At 43.2% G+C, this 22650-nt stretch overlaps 1 protein-coding gene across 1 annotated transcript in view; it reads right to left on the bottom strand.

Moving 5' to 3' along the window:
- Positions 1-22650, bottom strand: part of LOC146808555 (extracellular calcium-sensing receptor-like) — a 75068-nt gene that overhangs the window by 28855 nt on the left and 23563 nt on the right. Inside the window, exon 4 of the mRNA XM_085624003.1 lies at positions 536-754. Coding sequence (XP_085480129.1) covers positions 536-754 — 219 coding nt within the window. The remainder of the gene's footprint in view (positions 1-535; positions 755-22650) is intronic.

Below are 22650 nucleotides of genomic sequence, written 5' to 3'. Positions count from 1 at the left end.
AGGCACGAACAAGGCTGAACTCTTGCGGCTACAACGAGTGCAGAATGCCGCCGCAAGAGCAATATTTGTGTTGCCCAAACGTTGCTCAGTGTCCGGAGTACTGCATACTCTCCACTGGCTGCCTGTGGCGCGGCGCATTGAGTTTAAGGTGCTTTGCCTGGCCTTTAAAATTTTGAAAGGCTTGGCTCCTCCTATTCTCACGAATCTTCTCACTCCGTACATTCCTTCTCGCTCTTTGAGATCCTTGGGCCAGAACTTAGCTGTTGTTCCCCGTTTTCTGTTGAACAGGACGGGTGGCCGCTCCTTTCGAGTAGTAGCTGCCAAGCTCTGGAACGCTCTTCCCTACGACATCCGTGCTGAGGAAGATTTAACTAGGTTCAGAGGTGTCATTAAAACGTTTCTTTTTAATAAAATTTAGTAACCCGTTGCATTCTGTGTTGTTGTGTTTACCTTTTCTGGCGCCAGGACGCCCCTTTGCTGGGGCAGCTGTGCGCGGTACAAAAAACAGTAACATAACATAACATAACATACTCACCTGGGTGTTTTCAGTCCACAATATGGCACTGGTGTTGATATGGATATGTGCACCTTGTTGGGAGTCAAAACTGCCCACGTTGACCAGTCGAATGTCCTCATAGTTAAATATCTGTACATTCACAATGTCATACACGCTTGGGGCATCACCATTTTCATCAAAAGATATTTGAGCCCCGATTTTCAATGATAGATTCATCCTTTTCACATAGTGAAGAACCTATTAGATAAAACCACAGATACAGGCACAAGGAGAACACATTAACACATGAAGGGAATTGAACAATAATGTAACAAACATCAAATTAAATCTATGTAACATCCTCAGTATTTCACAACTATTGAAAAAGTTGCTAAATCAGCAGATGCTACCCTAGGCAGTATTTTATTTGCCATGATGCAAATGCAGATGTACTGCTCAAGGGTACCTGTTCCCTCACAAACCTCTCGCTGGTCTGCACGCATGAGAAACTTGATTGTTGCTATTAGAGCAGAGTCAAGACTGATTTACAGACAGGAATTTCCTGATAATAACTCTTTTGGTTATTTCTATAGCCAAAGTTGCATCAGGCTATTGATTTTTTATTCATGTTTAAAAACACAGGCTGATATATATGAGGCCTTGAGCAATGACCGGTGACTGAGATAAATTCAAGCATTTGTTCCAGCACCTTGTAGTTTTTGCATTTTGTATTTCCAGACGTGGATCCTATTCTCACTGTGCCATAGGACTCAAGATATATTTCACTGACGAGACCTGAGTAGGTTGAAACTAGCAGTTGAGTTCCACTGTTTCTATTAGAGCAGAACCAAGGCTGATTTTTATAAGGCAGGTCTTTGTCTAGAATGGCACAGTGGGTAAAAAACAAGTCTTGAACGGGGCTCCAAGTGATAGCCAGTGGCTGAGAATAAATGAAGCATTCAAACCATTACTCTGTTATTGTTTAAGTAAATGCCTTAAGTTCAAATGGATTCACTGGCATAATATCCACACTACTAAAGTCGACCTACAAAATTATCATCACACTAATATCGATAACAAAGATATTGCCCACCTATATTTAATTAAAGAAACATAAATATTGATTTCAAATTCTTGTCACAAAATATATCGAAATACCTCATATTGAACACAAAAATATCAGAAACAAAAATATTGTAAACATTAAAGAAACATTGATCATAACAAAAATATTGAAACCAAAAATATTGAGCATATAAATATCATACAAATACAAATATATAAACCTCACAACATAAAAAAATTGAAAATATAATTAATATCAATACTGAAATTATCCAATATACAAGCAAAATTCTTATCTCTATGTAAGCCATATATCTACTTGTATAAACCACCACTTCACACTGTTTGTAAATTTACTTTCATCACCCAAAAATAAATATCATACATAAGCACCACTATCATAGATTTTATACAAGGAATATATTACTTTCTAAATAAAAAAATACCTACATTTTACTAAATTAATGTTTAAAACCTACTTAGCGTTTTCCAAATAAGGACATAACTGTCAACACAATTAAAACAGATGCTTTATAAACCAATGAAATAAAACAACCAGTAAATATCTACCAACAAATAAATAAACACTGTAAAAGACAGCAAAAATGACATATAATCTACAGCTACAAAACCTGTAGAGGGCCAAATCTCTATCGGATTTCTGCCAGAATGACCGACCTTTAAATATACAATTTTCAAAGCAAGTAGTTGATTTCAAAGCTAAAGTTAAATACAATTCCAAATAATTAAAATAATTAATATTTTCTTTCTATACATTTTCTCTCATCTACAGATTTTACCAACTGAAATCAAACTAACTACAAAGAAAATAAAAGAAAATCCACTGAATAATGCAATTACACTTTAAATCAAAATAAATCCGCTAGTTTAAAATCCAAACCAATCCCACCCAAGCCCCACCCAAAGCAATATTTTGCTAATAAACAAAATAAGTAGCCTTTTTTTTCTTCAACAGGAAAAATACAACCCTTAAAGAACAGAATATTTTTCAAAACCTAAAAATATCAACACACCCAAATATATATTAGCAAATGTTAAGTTTTAAAGTATAACATTTTTAAACAATATGGGGCTTAATACAATGTCGGTTGGAGTTGCCTCGGACCGACACCATCTCGCTCTTGGGACTGACCGACCTCCAGTCAGCAGTTCCAACGGTCTGATTAAGATACGACCCAACAATGTTTCTCTATAGGAGCTTGTGTTATAAACCGGCTGTAAAACAGTCTCCTGAAAAGGAATAAGGGTGTTTGTAAAAACCTGCACCCTGTGGCTGGCACCCTATAGTGCCTGCCACATAGTGCATTGATTTACAGGGGGTCATTGTAGGTTCTACCTCAGCCACCAACCTTAAGTTGCAGAGGCAAAATACCCTGCTATGGGCCCCGAAAGTTGTTCTCCGACAGCCTTTCCTTGTCGGTAAGGCCGGCATGAAAGGCTGTGTGAAACCAACATCGTAATACCGATGGTGGAAACACTGTCCATAGGGGATTAAAGAGCGGTTCTGACCGTCCGGAAAGCTCTGAGAGCCTGTCAGAACCTTATTGGAATGACCGACAGGCTCACGCTCCAACTGCCGTCATCGGAATTCGGCGGTCGGACCGCAAACCGACGTGTCAATCGGAAAGCCTCAGACCTTTGTATAAAAGCTTCTGACTAGCAGTCAGAGTCTTTCTGACCGACAAATTAATTGGCCCTAATATGTTGCATATGCAACAAGCAGCCACTTTGCATATGAAGTTAAAAGATTTATAGATCTAGCCTACGTTCCCATAACCGAAGATGCTAATCACTATAACCTTTTATTTGAGCCCTTATTATCAAACAAACAAAGATAAACTAACTCCCCTACTTGACAAGTTTTGGATACCTGGGGAAGATTACTACACATATCTGGGTACAGGTGGCAACCAAAATTCCACATTCCATGGTGGAATGTGTACGACAGTACCCTAGCCCAACAAGCAAAAAACAACAATGCAGTGGAAGGATGGCATAATGCTTTACAATCCACAATGAGAAGAAGTCAACCCACCCCACATAAATTATTTGAATCTATTAAAAAAAAAAACAAAGCTACCAAGAACCTTGGGCCTGATTTTGAGTTTGACGGTGCAATGTAGCGTTTAACTTGTGATACGGCAGGCAGTACTTTGTCTTTCCCATGTCGGGACCTGGAAAACAGGATTCGCAATGGGAAAGGCAAAAATTTTTCCAGCACAGCATGGACAGTGACCTCCATGCCTTGCTGGTATTTTGTGGGATTACAGACAAGGGGCGCATGCTATGCCCCCCTAAATGTATCCCCATGGCGGGATACTATGGGGGCCCTGTATCCAAATACTAATGGTCTAGAATACCTAATGGTCTAGAATACCATAGCCAAATCTATACTACTAAACATTTTTTCTAATATTAGAAAATTAATATTTGTCAAAAAATTTATATGTAACAATTAATTACTAATTGACATAGTAAAATATTTGTTATATTAAAAAATATACTACTAAATAATATCCTCTCAAAAAATATTAAGTTACCAAACAAATCCATCACATTCCTCCATAGATAGAAAATAACAAAATGCATCTCAATTGCAAAGAATATCCACAGTTAAATAAATAACATTTCCCACTCACTTCATATGAATAAAATGTACTTACTATTTCATAGCTGCAGACGTTGATCAGTTAGAGAACAATAATCCTTCGAAAACCATTTTTGAATTTTAACCCCCCCCCCAAGAAATGGAAAAATACAACTGTCCAATAATAAATCCACCAAGATATACCTCCATAGCGTAGAACCATAAAAAAAGGAAATAAAAATGAAGAAACGCTCCAAAAAACTCGAAAAATAAAGGAAATGTAAAAAAATTATTAGTTAATAATAAACTAATATACATTTCCTCTAAAAAACAGAGAACAAGACCTCCAACACACTCTAAATTAGGAACAAAACCACCTTTTAAAAAAAATATAACAAATCCTTCCCGTACACACATATACTTGCCGTACTATACACCTGACTTATAAGCAACTACAGTTACTCAACAGACACTTAACTACACATAAATATGTACATCTACAACACTATGCATCATTAAACGTACGATGCATTAACGCTACTACACATATTGCCATGTAGGCACTACACCAAGTTACAACATTAAAAAATACAATAGAACCCTACACAATACCTAACTACTACCCCCCACTCTTGAATTGCCTTACAAATAACTTGAAATAAACTTACCTTAACCCTTGCGACACAGCTTCCAACCCCGAGCTTCTCTCTCCAAAGCCGTCCAAATAATAACAGCGATGGAATACAAAATCCACTTAGACTAAAAAATAATGGCTGCCTAATTAAGCTGGAAAAATGGCTATAACTTATTGAACTCACTGTAAAACAATATCACTGCAAAAATGTATCAGCCAGTCGGAATCGATCCATAATCCATTTGTGGTTTATGCCATATAGATTCTGCTGCACAGTTTCCGGCACGGTTTCTATGCCGGCCTTTTCGACATAGAAGCCCTGTTAGAAAGCATGTTTGGGGTACGCTTTCAGTTGCGGCCTCCAGTCTACGGCCGTAACACATGCTCCCTTAGGGAAATGTGAGAATGCAACCGCACCATGTTTAGGCGATCGGGACCGCCGACTGGAGGTCGGCTGGTCCCATTTCTGCCATGGTGTCGGTCAGAGGAAACTCCAACCAACATCGTAATAGGCCCCTTAATATTATTTAATATACAAAAAAAGTATTGTGCATACAAATAACTTCATAATAATGAATTGTAATGTTTGGTAAATACATATTAAATAATAATATACAGTATTTTTTTTTACAACTTTGTTTATTGGCATTTTTTGTTTCAAGTACATAACACATACAGTACGTGGTAGGCATTGCAGGTACATTGCAAGACTACTTTGGTTGTGCAATTGTTGAAGCTAAATCAGCTGGACACTTTATATAGTAACTTTGTTATATAAGTAAGGGATATAATATAACACATTGAGCTTGGCAAAAATCAACCTCATTAGTCTGTGACCCGGCAGCCGCATCGGGTCTTCTAGTCTATGCAGGTGATTTATTTTCTTCTGTGTCGATAGCAGTTGTCCACAGCAGGTAATTCGTGAGGGGTTCCCAAATGTCAAATGGCTTAGAGCGTGAGGTGAGCAATTCGGCATATATGTTATTTTGCTCCTGGCAGTAAGTTAGGTCTGTCAGCCACTCCTTAAATTTGGGCGCCCTGCTCCTCCACCATCTACATGCAATCTTTCGCTTTGCAATGAGCAGGCCCACACCTAGTAAGCGTTTGATTCGGGCTCTATACCCGGGAAAGTATCCAAGGAGACTCATCTCGGGTGTTAGGACCACCTGGTCCCCAACCATGTCCCTCAGGCCCGCTTCCACCTCTGCGGAATAGCACGCTATGGCCCCACATTCCTATGCGAGATATAAAAATCCTGCTCCATCTTGCTTACAGCGGTCTCATTTGTCGTTATCGCGCAGTTGGAGCCTGTGCATTCTTGCAGGGGTCTAGTACATTCTGTGAATACATTTAAAATGTATTATCCTAAATCTGCTGCTCGTTGTGATGTGTTCCATTTGCTGACAGCAATACGTTCAGGCCTCGTTCGTTATCTGATTCTGCCTCCCACCCCAACATCACTTTCAGTGTGTTGTGTGTCCCTGCCCCTAAGGTTGCCCTGTATATACGGGACACTGCGTGAGGCGCCCCAGCTTGTAACAGTTTGTGCAATGGAAGCAATGTGGGGGGTTCCTCAGGGAACGCTGGAGTGGCAGTCCTGTCTGAGGGGTATGTATAGGAATTGCTCCATGGTTGTGGGGGACCGGTCCCTGCAAAACCTATCTGTGCCTTTGAATTGCCCGAGTTCACACATATCCCCCGAGGTGTTGATGCCATCGGTGAGGAGCATACGTTTGACAATACCTTCCTGTGTGACAGATACACCTTGTTGATCCTAGAGGGGAAGCAGCAGGGAGTAGAGCATGGGAACTTGATACCGCTTAGCGAGATCTCGCCACGTGCTATTAGTGCAGGCTACTGTTGACCTTTGTCCTCTGACTGTCTTATCAGCAGTGCCCAGAAATCCTGTTATGGGGATTGGCGCCATACACCCCTGTTCCACTGCTAAGTGCGTCATGAATGGTGGAGGCTCAAACCAGTACGCAGCATAGTGTGCCTGAGCGCTGAGATAGTAAAGTTCAGGATCGGGTGCTTCAAACCCATCCTGGGAAAATAGCAGTATAAGGGTGCTCCACTTTATCCGCTGCATTTTGGGGCAGAGTACAGTGAGATTACCCCACAGGTTCAGAATGAATGTTGGATATTTTCTCCAGGCCTGATGGAGCCACACCTCAGTGCGGCCATCTTGTTAGCCCGCCCTCTAGCGCCCCCCAGAATTTACAGTATACATAATTTTTGATTATGCATTAAAATATTCTCAAAAATACTGTAAAAATGAACATTATAAAACTTGTTAGAAATAGAACTTTAATGTATATAAACATGCAGAATCTGCCCTTAATGTACTTCCTATACATAAAATGTATAATTTAATAATAAATGGAAAACAAATACAAGCAATTCACACAAAACATTTCTCTGTATTATCTGTTTAAATAAATCAATATATTCTTTGCAATGACATTTATTTACATATTACATAAACCTGGTTCACATTCTTATGTGTGAAAAGAAAATGTACTTTTTTAAAATATGTATGTCTTAATTAATTAAAACACTATTTGCACTCAAATGTAGCTTAAATCAGGGAAGGTGCTGGACAACATAGATAAACAGTTTACTATTCGCACCACTACCTATTGGGAAGGTGCAGGACACTAAACATACATATTACTTTATTATCACCCATATATATTAAATCATGGAAATTGCTAAACAGTAAACATACATAATTTAATATTACCACTCCAACATAGCTTAAGTCAGGGAAGATTCTGGACACTAAACATGCATTATTTACCATTCCCACTCCAAACGACCTTAAGTCAGGGAAGGTGCTAGACATTAAGCAAACAGATTTGAAAGCTCCCCCAGATATCTTAAGTCAAGTAAGTTACTGGACACTAAACATACATAATACACAATGAACACCCCAAAATACGTAATTTACTATTCCCTGTTCCAACCTACCTTAAATGAGGGAAGGTGCTGGAAACTGAACATACATAATTTACTATTACCACTCCAAGCTAGCTTCAGTCTGGGAAGGTGCTGGACACTAAACATAAATCATTTGCTATTCCCATCCAATCTAACTTATGTCAGGCAAGGTGCTGGATAATAAACATACGTAATAAACTATTAGCACCCCCATACATCTTAACACAAGGAACTTGCTATCCACTGAACATACATAATTTATTATTACCATTCCAATATAACTTAAGTCAGGGAAGGTGCTGGACTCTAAGGGCCCGATTAAGACTTTGGTGCAGCGGCGCCGGGTCAGCACTGACTCTGCTTGTCACGGTCCCTCGGAGGCCTCTCAGGATTGGTTTGTTGCTCAATTGGGGTCCACCTATTGACAACCTCAATTTCCGAGTTGCTATAAAAGCACGGACATTAGAGGGGGTCAATCGGGGGAAGGAAAGGAAGGGAATAGCGGGGAGGGAGACCTGTGGAGAAAAATTATGATTAAAACACCATAAGAGTGGCACCTCTACAGTTTATCTCACGCCTTCCTTGCGGCAACACAGCTGTATCTACCTGTAAAGTAAAAAACTCTGTGGTGGCAGCTACAACTAGAAGGACGATTGTATCATCATCAGACCCTCTAGGGCTACCTGGTTTTTTGTCTGTTTGTTCGTACCACATGTAAGTAATACTCAGCAGAGAACTGTGAACAAATAAACATTTACATATAACAACTGTTCACCGTGCCGTGGTTACAAAACTCCTTACAAGGAATACCTTACCCACCATAAAACGTGTGACTGTGGGCCTCACAAGGGAAGAAGGGATTACGCTTTATTCTCAGCACCTCTCATAGCTCCCCTGCTAAGACGAAACACACATAAAACACTTATGGGTGGATGACTGAAGTCATTGTTCATGCATCACAATAACGTGGAATATAGATATACCACCTGATATGGATATACAACATTCACTGTCCCAAAACAAGAGAAAGCGCTTATTTTGTAGCAAAAGATGTGCCGCGGATTCTATGGCCGCACTGGTGCGAAAGCGCAGCTCTCGTCAGCTCCTTAGTTAGATTTTGACTCTAGGCGGTGTTACCGACACCCGTATGCAAAGTATATGAGGTTTCTGTGCAGCGTTGATATCAGACTAGCGCTGTAAGTAAGATAACCAAGGAATGACTCTAGGCAGTGTCACCGACACCCGTATGCAAAGTATCTGAGGATTCAACACAGCGATGTGAGCCAACAACGCCGTGTTTGCAAGTTAGCAAAAAAATGCCTTTAGGTGGTGTCACCGACACCCGTATTCAAAAGTATCTGAGGGTTCAACACAGCGATGTGAGCCAACAACGCCGTGTTTGCAAAATAGCACGAAATTACTCTAGGCGGTGTCACCGACATCCTTACCCCACCAGGGCTTTCTGCTGCAGAGTTGCGACGTTGATGTTTCCTCGGCGTTCCCCAGCGAGTCAGGAATAATCTTCCCTGTACCTTCGGCGTCTCCGGCTTACGTAGCCGGCCGGACCCTCGCTATGTCACTTCCTGTGCCTGCGTGTTGCAAGGGAGGCCGGGAAGGATAGTGCAGAGCGGAGGACCTCCAAAACTCACGCATCTCGCGGAGATGGAGCCTGGTTCTTATCCAAATGGCTCCGTGGTTTGGGTGTTTTATGGGGCGTGCAGCGGGCGACACTGGGCACATGACACTGCTGCGGCAAAACTGCGCAAGGAACATCAACTGCATTAGGAGTTGAAAATGGACTTATAATATAGTCGGCGGTCCTTTGGCCATTCCCATGACAGTGTCTTGTAAACAGGCTCTGTAATGAGAATGGCCAAAAAGTTCCAATACAGTATAGATGGCGAAGCCCATGCCGTGCTGGAACTGGGGGGGGAATACAGACAGGGGGACACATCTTGTGCCCCCCTGAATGTATCCCCATAGCATGGAGGACATGAGGGCCCAGTAGGGCTCCTTTGTTTATGCACTGCCAGCTTTTTCATTGTGAGGCTCCGCCATGAAAAAGCTGGCGGTGCAAGAACGCAAAATATGCTGAGCTGGACTGCATCAGTCCCTGCTTAGCCTAATGCGTTGTGGTGCTCCAGCATCACCGCAAGGAAATTACTGTTCCCTGGCGCAGCAGGCAATCCACCACTGGCACAAATTTGTAAGTCGTAATTGGCTAAACTTTGGATCGCCCCTCCTGCACCACCGCAAGTCCAGCAGTCTCAAGACCGCCAGACTCGTATTCAGGCCCTAAACATACATAAATTACTATTCCCACTCCAATATAGCTTCAGTCAGGGAAAGTGCTGGACACTAAGCATAAACAATACACTATAAACACCCCAGATCTTAAGTTAAGGGACGTGCTGGACAGTAAACAAATATAATTCATTATTTCTACTTCAATATAAACAAAAATAAACTAGAAAGTCGACAGAAAACATACATAATTTATTAATCTAACTTCAAAATAACCCAACTGAGGGGCCGATTCCGAACCTGGAAAAACCGGGTACGAACCGTCGGTCAGAGCGCTTTCTCCGTCCGACTCGTACCCGGTAAAAACACCATACAAACTTGCAAGTACGATTCGTACGGAAACACCATTTCCGTACGAGTCGGAAAAAACACCGACCGACAGCAAAATCCATACGAATGTGATCTGGGACACCGCGGACGTGACGTCCGGACGGAGTTAGGCATGTTTTTAAGTCCCAGCAAGTACGATTCGTACCGACAGCAGTCTGGACAGCAATATTTTTACGGCACACAAAAAGTGCCGGAAAAGCGAAGGACGCCGCGATGCGAGCGGAATAGGGGGCCCGGTACGCGCCGTCCCCCCCCAGCCCCCGTATGTACGCGCCTTCCCCCCCTAGCCCCCCGTATGTACGTGCCTTCCCCCCCAGCCCCCCGTATGTACGCGCCGTCCCCCCCAGCCCCGCGGATGTACGCGCCGTCCCCCCAGCCCCCCGCGGATGTACGCGCCGTCCCCCCAGCCCCCCGCGTATGTACGGCACGTACCCCCACCCGTGTATGTACGGCACATACCCCCACCCCCGTAGGTATGGCACGTACCCCCACCCCCGTAGGTACGGCACGTACCCCCACCCGTGTATGTATGGCACGTACCCCCACCCGTGTATGTACGTGCCGTACCCCCACCCGTGTATGTACGGCACGTACCCCCACCCGTGTATGTATGGCAGTTACCTCCTCCCGTGTATGTATGGCACGTACCCCCACCCGTGTATGTACGGCACGTACCCCCACCCCCGTAGGTACGGCGCGTACCCCCACCCGTGTATGTATGGCATATACCCCCACCCATGTATGTACGGCACGTACCCCCACCCGTGTATGTACGGCACGTCCCCCCACCCGTGTATGTACGGCACGTACCCCCACCCCCGTAGGTACGGCACATACCCCCACCCGTGTATGTACGGCACATACCCCCACCCGTGTATGTACGGCACGTACCCCCACCCGTGTATGTACGGCACATACCCCCACCCGTGTATGTACGGCATGTACCCCCACCCGTGCTGGGGGTCCACACCGTACCAAATATGAAGGATAAGTAATTGGAACGACTTGAAATACATCCAACAGCAATTTCTAAAAATAGAGCACATTTGTATATAATTTTAGATACCAAAATGAAGAAAATCAGATGAGCATACACAGAATTATGAATTTTTAACAGAAAAATAAATCAGTGCATTTAACTCTTGCAAAACAATAACATTGCGGTCAATGGGAAACACACTAGTGGCACACGGACACTTGCAGGGTGACTCAAGTGGAAACCACTGGGGGGTAAGGTGATGAGGGTGTCAGGAGCAGGATCCGACAGTCGGTTGATTTTTACATGGCTCTGAGGGCCTGGATGTGAAGTTGTCTTGGGTGTCCCTGGTACTGAATGTGGGAGCCATGGTTGCTGGTCTTGCTGCTATGATGGTGTGGGTGAGGAACAGGATACAAAATCTCAACAACTAAGCCACTGAGGCAGCTGGTTGAGGATGCTGTGAGATTCCATCAAGGTGGTAGCCTGAATACCCACCAACAAGCCTTGGTGGTTGCTTTGGCATTCTGGAATCCGCCGGAAAACAGTAGTTGCGTACATTTTCTGAGGGTCAGGACTATGTTTCCCACAATGCACTAGATCATTTACTTTTGGGTGATCCCCTAGCAGGCCCAATAACTCAGTGATTCTTTGGTTCCGGGTGCGTGCTATACCTGCGAGCTGCAAGGGACTAGTACCTCTAGTCCAAGGGAGAGCTGGAGTCACCATTGGCTTGCGGAGTGGTTCTCCTTTCTTGTGGAACCAGTTTGTGGTCCAGGACATGTCACAGTTATGCAGCTGCAAGGTGGTTGCCACAGGTGCATGTTAGTGAACCCTTGATTTGAGCAGGTCCTGAAGTCACAGACTCAGGTCTCATCTTTGTCAATAGTTGGAGTACAAGCAAACCTGAGGTTCTGGTGCCAGTGGAGCACCTTAAATCCTAGATGTATGGGTGTTAGGGGTGTGGTTGCAAGAGCCAATGAACTACTAGCCCCGGTAGCTACTCTGCCCCTGATGTGAACATATCAGGTGGTCTGTGCCACCTTTTCTACCCAGAACCCTCTATTCTGCCACTTCTAAAAATGTCAGAAGTCATCCTTGGCTGTACAGACCAATGGGTGTGGCTAGTGTTCTGGTGGGGTAAGCCAACTGACTATCTAATTTTCCCACCTGTCCGGTTGCAATTAGGTGTAGGGGCAGGAGCTGACTGTTTCCTTCTTTGGGGGGCAGCCTGGTTGCATATCAGATTTGGTGGAAGCTTTAAAGCTCACCCCGTGATGTGCCACTTTAATAGCCATCCGGTCAAGGAGGGAGGTTATGTTAAAATATTTTGTAAAGTACGCATCTACCCATAGGGTGTCTTGGTGCTGTGTTCAAGAGAGTGTCACATCATGGCAAAGAAAGATCTGATCAATGGGCAGCAGGGATAACCGTGCTTTTAGGAGCTTTCTGAAGCTAAGCAGGTTCAACTGCGCTCTCAGGTAAGCAGGCAGAGCATTCAACCAATTACAGGTATTGTAGTAAAAGCTTTTTCCTCCCCCTTATTAGCAGTTAGGGATTGGAGGTTGCACGAAGGTATGTGCCAGTTAATCTTAGAATCTGACCAACTTTTGATCCGGACAAAAGGCTTTACATTGTGTCCACGTCCTGGAGGGCAGCCAGTGGAGATTGTAAATGCTCTGAGAAAGGGAGTTAAGTTTAGGAATATTCAAAAGGATATGGGCCACTGCATTCTGCAGGTGACACCTCCTTCCCGGGCAGCCTTTGTCTCTTACTCCTGGCCGTGTTCTCACCTCCTGGCAAGAGGTCAGATTCCTGACATGGCAGCAACAGATGCGGGCTGTCCGCCAGGGCACAGGAAGAGCTAGGGCAACCAGATAGGCAACCTCTAAAGTTGCCACCTGGGTGCATGCCACATTAAATCTGACTTTGAGAAAAAAGTTGTATTTGATGAGACGAGTTATTTTATACTAAACATGACAGTTTTCAGTGGGACCAAAATGGAGCTGGCAACCCAGGTGCCAGCCCATGTTATACTATAGCCCAAACACTTATAGTAGCCCTTAATGAAAAGAAGCTACACATAATCTTGCACTTATATGGCCACAGCTTTACTATAATGAAACCTGCAGTGACCTTGCCACTCATGCTGAGGGTAAAGTTGAGTTGGAGCAGTTTGCATGGCTCCTGCAGTCCACAATGGCAGGCCTGCTGTCATCTCTTTACTTGGGTCGCTCACGGTGGCACAATCAGTGCTTCAGGCCCTGGTGATCCTTTTAGTTCTAACTCCCATGCACCGGTTGCAACTGGTATCACCTCCCAGGTACTTATAGGTGAGTTAAACTTCTTGCCAATTGAGATTTCCAGCTCACATCCATCTTTTTTAGGCGAGTCAGCATTGGCACTGGGGCCCGGTTTGGAGGTTCCAGGGCACTTTCACAGTTGGTAACCAGCATCTAAAAGTCTAAATGGGGGCAAAAGGTGGTGGAAACCTGCCTGTTTTCATCCAATTATGTTAACTGTGATATCTCTGCTGGAATTCTAGTAGGTCAAACTTCTATCTCTATGCTGGAATTCCGGAGATGTCAGTTAGCCTGGGCTTTCTATCTTTGCAGAATCATTTTTCTATGTGTTTTTAATCCACATTTGTTTTGACTACTTTTCAGGCTCCTGTTTATTTGAAGATACACAGATGTACTATTGGCAATGAACAAACTACAGAGGGAAGCCTGGAGCTCTGTGGTAAGAACATTCGGATGCAATATTACCAGAGACCACATTTCAGAATTGAGAACAAGGTCCCTTCTCTTGGGGTTTACAACAATTACTCGGAAGGCACCTGCATTGGTGAGGCACTTCTTTGCTGCAACCTGAGTAGATTTGGGTGAGCGGTATTTCTGTAATGAGAGGGGGAGCTGTTGGTCTTCAAAGTGTGCAGGCAGGACAAGCAAAGAAAGACAGTGGAAGGCCAATTATGGAGACAGCATGCGATTGGGAGAGTGAATCGCTGTGAGATGGATTAAGCCACGCCCTATTTACAACACTAAGTTAGCATAAACGAGATCATTGTTAGCAAGCAAGCTTGTCATTTCTGCTGCGCTGCACACGACACTGTTGTTATGTGTTATTCATTTTAGAAATGCAGACTCGACTTTGCCTTACAGGATAACAAACTGTTGTTTCACATTCTTAACCGTGAAATGTGCCCTTGGTCTGTACATCATGTAAAGAACGAGTCTGGGTCTCTAGAAGGTACAGAGTGTTGTGATTAGATTGATCGTACCACTTCTTAGACATATCATACATGCAGCTGCCAATATCTGAAGGACAAGTGTCTTTAATATTGCAGAACAGTTTGGGTTTGCAGACATTCGAACAGAAGAGCTGATGCATGAGAGAGCTAGCTGATCCTTTGATGTGATTCTACTGTGGTAAATAATTTTCCTTTACCGGGACTGAATTTGATACAGAAACATAATAAAACAGCTCAGTAAAATGAGAGGCAGAATCCGTGGTATTAGAGGTTCGGAATGGGCTTTATTCCAATGAACGATTATAATCGGTTGCTCCAGGTTCCATCACCACGGAGGTTCAGGAAGTGAAGTACATACATTATTGACATGAAATGACTTTTATAGATCATACATTACAATGAGGCGAATGTAGTAGGCGTAACAATTGATAAGGAAAATGACGATCTATCTGCGTAACCAAAAAATGGGTGTAATAAGGAGTAAAAAGGAACATAATTGGTTATGATGTCATATATAGGTGGATCTATAAGATAATACTTGGCATAGATGCGTGCGCAGCAGTATGACGTGTGATTGACGTGCAACTAGGGGGTGAAGGGGACTTGACATTTAGCTCTACATGTGGAGACAAAAAGTCTGGGGGGTCAAGTCAACCTAATCCCAAATCATATCTAACATCCTATGTTTAAAGAACTATGTTATCCATAAAGAAGGACTCTCGAACAGAATCTATTCTATACTGACTGTGCGTGCGTGTACAAGCGTCTAAGTGTCTACACTGAAAGCGAGGGGGTAGGAATATTCCATGGTAACAGGGCTATGAATTACTTGCATGAGGGCAGAGAAGTCGAGCCTTTTGCTCGGTGGCTGGAAGAATGTTTACTTAAACTACTAGGCAGGAATGCATCGGCTGAGGGGGAAGCAGATAACTCGAAGGTGAAATACAGTTCTTGGCAGAGAATAGGCTGATGTCAGGCTTCGTGAGCCGCGCAGAGAATGAGACAAAGTTCATGGTCACAGATGCAGGCTCAGACTGGAGTTTTCAGAGGCAGAAAGCAAGAGGAGTTTGATGACAGAATCAGGGCCTACTTGCCTGGACTGTAAAATGGCATAAGTGAACCATATAAAGCCGGTGGCCTTTCATATTTAGGAATGGAATATCCGGCCTAGTCATGGCGGATCTGACAGAGAGCATGTTGACGGTGGACGCACATGTATTTGCGTCTTCATAACTGGAACTGGAGGGAACATACATGTACTTGTGACATGCTCATAGAACCGTTGGGGTCCAAGATAGGGGACATAACTGACCAGAAAATCCATATTTCCACATTCCCTCCTTGTCCCCTACTTGCCCGTTAAGAGATATCAATCTTCATCAATCCATTGATCTGTTAATATAACATCATTTGTTCTTCTTTCTTCTTCCGGGACGAACGAAATCTTGGTGGTGGAATACACGATGTGGTACACAGACCACAGATCGCTGGTCCACATTGTAGACATAGACAGCAACTGAATAGTATGAGAAGGCCAATACCTAGGAAGGATAAAACTCTCCATCCCCAGGCTGATATCACACTCCAAAACCAACTGGACCAAGTCCAAGTGCCTGGGTTCTGGTGTATCTGGTTTACAATCTTATGAAGGCGAGTGATGGCTTTATATACAGATGGCGAATTTTCTGGTATGAATACGCAGCAGCTTGATCCGATGACCCTACAAGCTCCGCCCCTATCAGCCAAGATGACGTCAAGGACAAGACGATTTTGAAGCACAACAATCCGCATAGCAGACTGCTCTTCCGTTAAATTGCCTAAGGCGGAAATAGTCTCATTCACTACTGCTTCAAGGGTTCTAGTTAATCTACGTATCAGTTTACTATTAGTAACAGTACCTATATAGGGAAAGATGCCTTTATTGAAATCTGTGTATTTTTCCCATGCTGTTTCAGTGTAATCGACAATCGGGAGATCTCTCCGCTCTCTATTGTGTACTAAATGAATATTTCTATAATAATCAGGAGGAGCTAGGAAAACAGGTGGCAAAAGGAATGCAATGTAGCAGGTACCATCCCAATCTAGAGGTAGACGCATATATGCAGTCTGACCACATATAAAGTAGGAGTGGCGATAAGCTCTGAATGAGGATTTGCCTTGATCACTGAATTCTACTATAGTAGTGCATTTACTATGGCCCATATGTATGGAACCAACCTTTCTTACACATAATTCACCCTTCGCTGGGAATACTGACATGGTGGGTAAGACTAGTTCAACTTCGGATACGACATTTAGAATCATGAGATTAGGTGTGAAATTATCTAATCCATATACTTCATTTTCTAGATCAGTTCCTGTTCTTTTGGGGCGACCCTCCTTGTCAGGGTAGCAGACCTTGAGTAAAACTAGGTTCAGGTTTCCCCATACCCACTGATCTTGGTAAACTGCTGTGTCTGAGTCTATGGAATTGATTAAACTAAACCATGCTCCACAGGATCCATTGTGTGTAAACGGATGTGGAAAGAAAGGCAGGACTCCTTCATAATTCTGATAGGGAGGGAGTCGGCCACACACCCAACAATTAGTGGCATTACTAGTCTGATGGGAATGATGTAACATACTAATGAAAGTGTTATTGCGCAGCGCAAGTCTATAAGACAATTCATGCGGGGGTAAGTCACTAAAAGAATGTTCAGCAGTAACATTATAAACATGTTTAGAAATAGGGTAATATATGTGCAACAATATACTTGCAATAATTATCAAAAGACTCAAGAAAAACAAGATTATTAATGTCACTATGCAATGGCTACGCAGTGATTTACAATACGCCTGTCGTTTCAACATTTTCCGCGACTGTCCATGATTCAGGTCTAGAGGATACATGTCAGAGACAAATTCAACCGCTTCACCTAGGAGAGGACTTAAACAATCAAATCGTCTGACGTTCTAGGCCTCAATTTAACTTTGTAGAGTTCGGTTTCAGTCTTTTCAACCAAAGGAAGTTTTGAATCAGTCTGTGAGGGAGTGCAGGGCACAATGTCTATATCCGAGGATTGTCCATGAAATTTCTTGATATGACTTGAATGAATCCAGCCCTTGCGGCCCTCGATCTTCACGGCTGTTCTTGTGGTCAGCAGAACCAACTTGGGTGTCTTCCACCTGGGCTCCAGCTGAGTCTTTCGGTCGAAATTTTTCACAAACACGAAATCACCCGGAACTACGTCATGGGGTTTCACCTCAGTGTTGTCGGGAAATGCTGCAGCAACCTGTGAACGACAAGATTGTAGTGCAGACATCAAGGAAGCCAAGTAATCTGTCAGCATATTACAGTCAACATCAGTTATTTTTCGTGGTATGGGCGTCCCCCACATATTTGGTGGTCTGCCGAAGATCACCTCATACGGGGATAGCCCTGTTCGAGAGTGTGCTACCATTCTCATGTAAAAGAGTGCAACTGGTAATGCTACTATCCAGTCGACACCTTTCTCTCTGCATATTTTGGACAGTCTGATTTTCAGTATCTGATTATGTCTTTCTACGAGACCTGCTGCCTCGGGGTGTCGAACACAGTGGAATTTCCACTGATATCCTAGCAGAAGTGAAACATGTTTCATCAATTCGGATGAGAACGGCTGGCCGTTATCTGAGTAGACAACACGTGGTAAACCGTATCGTGGGAAGAATTCTCGAACCAACTGTTTGGCAGTAGTCGGGGCAGTGTAATCTGAAACCGGGTATGCCTCCGTCCAACGGGACAGAGCGCAGACAACTACGAGAACATATTTGAATCCTCGACATCGTTCCATCTGGACATAATCCATCTGGAGGACTTCAAAAGGGTGGTCAGGAGGATGAAATCCACCTTGTTCTACGGGAACGCTTTTTCCTGGGTTGAACTGGCAACAGATCATACAGGTACGGACCTTTTGTTTGGCTGCTGCTCGTAAATGTTTATTGAACCAAATGTGTTGAATGCTGTCTAGCATAGCTTTTTCTCCTAGATGCGCTGGACTATGTATAGTGTTAATTATAACTTGGACCATTGAATCAGGAAGGAACCATACAGACTTTTCCTTCATCATCCATCCTTGGTCCGTTTGGATCCCTCCTAATTCAGTCCATTTCTTTACTTCGTCTGGTGTAGCATGTGTCTGTATGTCAATTACGTCAAGAGTAGGATCTTTAACTGTCATACAATGTGTCGGTGTCGGGACTATTGTCTTTGTCATGTCGGGGGTTTGAGTTTGAGCAGTCTGTTTAGCTGTTCTGTCGGCTAGATCATTGCCTTGGGAAATGATATCAGTAACCTTCGTATGAGCCTTACATTTCATAATTGATATTGCAGTGGGTAGATGTATTGCATCTAATAAGGCATGAATGAGGGGTCCGTGCTGAATGTGGGCACCGTGGGAAGTTAAATAACCTCTCTCTCGCCACAGCACGCCGAAGTCTTGAATACAGGCTTGTGTCAGAGCGATGAGCTCTGCGGCTTGAGCTGACAAAGTATTTATACGATTAGTTTCAATGACTTCTGTATCTGTTGTGACTGCGTAAGCAGCCACTAACTCTCCTGTACTTGTTCTCATACATGAACCATCTACATACAACGTCAGGTCTGGATCTGACAATGGGACATCTGTCAAGTCTTGTCTGGGTTTTGTCGTTATAGTAATAACTTCAATACAGTCATGAGCTAGTGGGTCTGTTCCGGTTACTGGCAAAAGTGTGGCAGGATTCAATGTGTTACAGCGTCTGATTTCTATATGTGGCTGAAACAATGTAAGTTCATACCCTGTAAGTCGCGCTATAGTCAAGTGTTGTGTTTGCGTTCTATTTACAAGGACCTCTACTGTGTGTGGTACTTGAACTGTCAATGGATGTCCTAACACTATGGCATCGCTTTGTCTGATTGCTAAAGCTGTCGCTGCTACTGATTTCAGGCATGCAGGCAAAGCCTGAGCTACTGGATCTAATGTACTAGAAAAATAAGCACATGGTTTGTGTGCTCCTGCTTGTTCCTGTGTGAGTACTGACAAGGCAGTACCTTCGCGTTCTGTAACAAAAAGTGTAAACTGTTTTCTGTAACATGGTGTTGCTAAAACAGGTGCTTGACATAAAGCTTTCTTTAGGCTTTCAAAAGCTTGTGTATGTTCCTGAGTCCAAGGGAGAACAGTCGATGTGGCTGCCTCCTGTGTGGTTAACTGAATGAGTGGTTTTGCTAGAAATGCATACTGAGGGATCCACTGCCTACAATATGAAGTGAGGCCTATGAAAGCCCGTACCTCCTTTTGTGTCTTGGGTATTGGCATGTTAGCTATTAATTGAATGCGGTCGGGTGTAAGCTGCCTTCCCTCCTTGGACAGCGAGTGTCCAAGATAAATAACTCGCTGGACACAGAATTGCAGCTTAGAAGGGGACACCTTGTGCCCCTTTTCGGCTAGAAATTGTAAAACCGTCAGTGATGCTTTTTCACATTCCGGTTCGCTTCTTGCGGTGATCAGCAGATCATCGACGTATTGAAGCAGGGCAGTGTTAACTGGCATGTGGATACTATCGAGTTCTCGTTTCAGTGCTTGGCTATAGATGCTGGGGCTTTCTGTAAATCCTTGAGGTGCGCGTGAGAATTTAAAGCTACGTCCATTTAAACTAAATCCGAATAAATATTGGCTTTCCGGATCTATTGGGACGCTGAAAAAGGCATTCTTGAGATCAATTACAGTAAAGAACGTTGCTTCGGAATCAATAGCTGTCAGTAATGACGAGATATCTGGGACCACAGGAAATTGTGGCACAATGCACTTGTTTAATTCACGCAGATCAATAACCAATCGATATACTGGTGGGGCCTTTGGATCTGTTCGTTTAAGAATCGGAATTATCGGTGAATTACATACATTCGAGTCTGTTTCTACAACTACTCCTTGGGCAATAAGCTCGTCAATGATTTGTAGTAAAGCCACTACAGCATCTGGTGGTAACTTGTATTGTCGCATTCGTGGTAGCACCACTCCTGCCTTTAATGTGACTCTATATGGTGTAATATTCATGCAACCAACATCAGTAGGGCCTTGTGCCCATAGACGTGTAGGTAAAGTCTGCAGTCGGGGATCCATGTCTCTAGATACATAGTGACCTTTAAAATCGCGTAAAAACAATCTTACTCCTTCCGGAGAACAACATATTATAGCTCCTAGAGCTTTTAATGTTTTTATTCCTAACAGGTTTTCTGGACATGACTTAGTAAGCAATAAATCTGTAGTTCGGGTCAGAGGTCCTATCGTAAGTGGCAGAGGTTGTGACACTTCATTAACAATAGGTTTTCCTGAAAAACCAAGGGAAATATTTTGTGAGCCTGAGAGGGGTGCCCCTGGAACTTCACTACGTTTTATAGTTGTTCGACTTGCCCCTGTATCGAGTAAAAATTTTCTATCTTGACCTAATAATTCACTGTGTACATAAGGTCCTTCTTGATCTACAGGTATCTCGATAAGGGGTAAGTCAACTTCCCTCTCTAGGCTAGTTCATGCGTAACGCTGATACTCAGGATATTCATACTGTGCGGTCTGATACATTTGTCGTGTTGTTGTCTGTGTGGCAGCAACAGGCAACGGTGGTGCAGCTGGCACAAACTGTATTGGCTGTTGTGCGGCTGGCATGGCCTGGGCATGCTGCAGAGCTCCTTGTTCATTCTGATCTTGTCTAAATGGCCGTGATCTTTCTTGTGTTTTACCTATGGCGATATTATGTTTTAAAACTGGACAATCGTGTACATAATGACCTGGCTTTTTACAATAATTGCATGTCCCTTTTACAGGTCCTGCTGAATCGGAATGTGTCATACCCTTTTTATGTCCTTCAGCTGGAACTGTCTGGGAAACTAACATTTTCATTTTCGTGTCTTTCATGCGTCTGTGTTCATGTTCTTGTTCCTCTCTAATTCTATTATGATGGTACTGTAACATTTGTAACATTTGTGATGGAGTGTTACCTTGCCAGGTACTCTCGAATTTTAATACTCTATTCTTTACTGGTGGCAGGGCATTTTCTACTAATTTTGTTACAAACAGATGTGGGTATGATTCGCTACTTGCTTTTATGCCACTATTTATACCAAAACATTTTTCAAATCGGGCATAGTAATCACTAGTGTCTTCATCTTGCTTCTGTTTACAGGCTGAAATTGTACCCCAATCTTCCTTTTTCGTAGTTAATAAACGTGGCAGTACCTGCACTAATAAACCTGGCAGTGCTTTAGTTTTATCCCCAAGTCCTGCTCCTGCAGTTCGGGCCTTTTCTTCCGCTTCTAACACTGACCATTCTATCTTTTGGTCTCCTACCTCCCACTCTTTTTCCTTGAGTTTCTCATAAATACCAGCAGGCATCAATACCTTTAATATGGTCATAATGTCGGGGTAGGTATACTCTCCCATGAGTAACATATCTTTAATTTCTCGGTGAAAACCCGCTGGATCTTTGTCATGACTGGGTACCACTTTCTTCATTTGTAACAATTCTATTTTCGATATGGGCGTATATACAAATACGCGCTTGAACTCGTTGTCCTCGCCTTTTATTGGGTGCACTTCTCGTAAGGGATTCTGTCTATCCATGTGATACGTTGTTCTTTCTTTGACGGGCAATGAGACATGCTCTGCGCATACAAAAAGAATATACTGCTTTCTTGATTCTAGAATTTCTTTAATTAATTTAGTACCTGCACCTCTCCATTTATTCATAAGTAATTCAGTCAGTATGTCAGGTAAGGGACCAGGGTCCGAATGCTGACTTCGATATAGTATAATGAGTTGTTGAATCATATAAATCCCAGCTAACCTCTGTTCATCTGGGGTAAGATTCAGAAATGTGCGTACTACTGTATCATCACTATATTTTCCGGGACTGTCCACCCAATGGACAGCTGCCCTGGCTAAATCTTGTTCATCCATAGAATCGAGAAAATGATAACCCCTTCGTTCTCGGAGTAGTTTGTCGGCGGTTTGGAACGAATGCTCGTTAGACCTTATATTAATTATAGGTA

This window comes from Triturus cristatus, chromosome 8 (genome assembly GCF_964204655.1).
Source record: "Triturus cristatus chromosome 8, aTriCri1.1, whole genome shotgun sequence".
Lineage (NCBI taxonomy): Eukaryota > Metazoa > Chordata > Amphibia > Caudata > Salamandridae > Triturus > Triturus cristatus.
The sequence above is the reverse complement of the archived record's forward strand: the minus strand, read 5'-3'. Positions and strand labels throughout refer to the sequence as shown.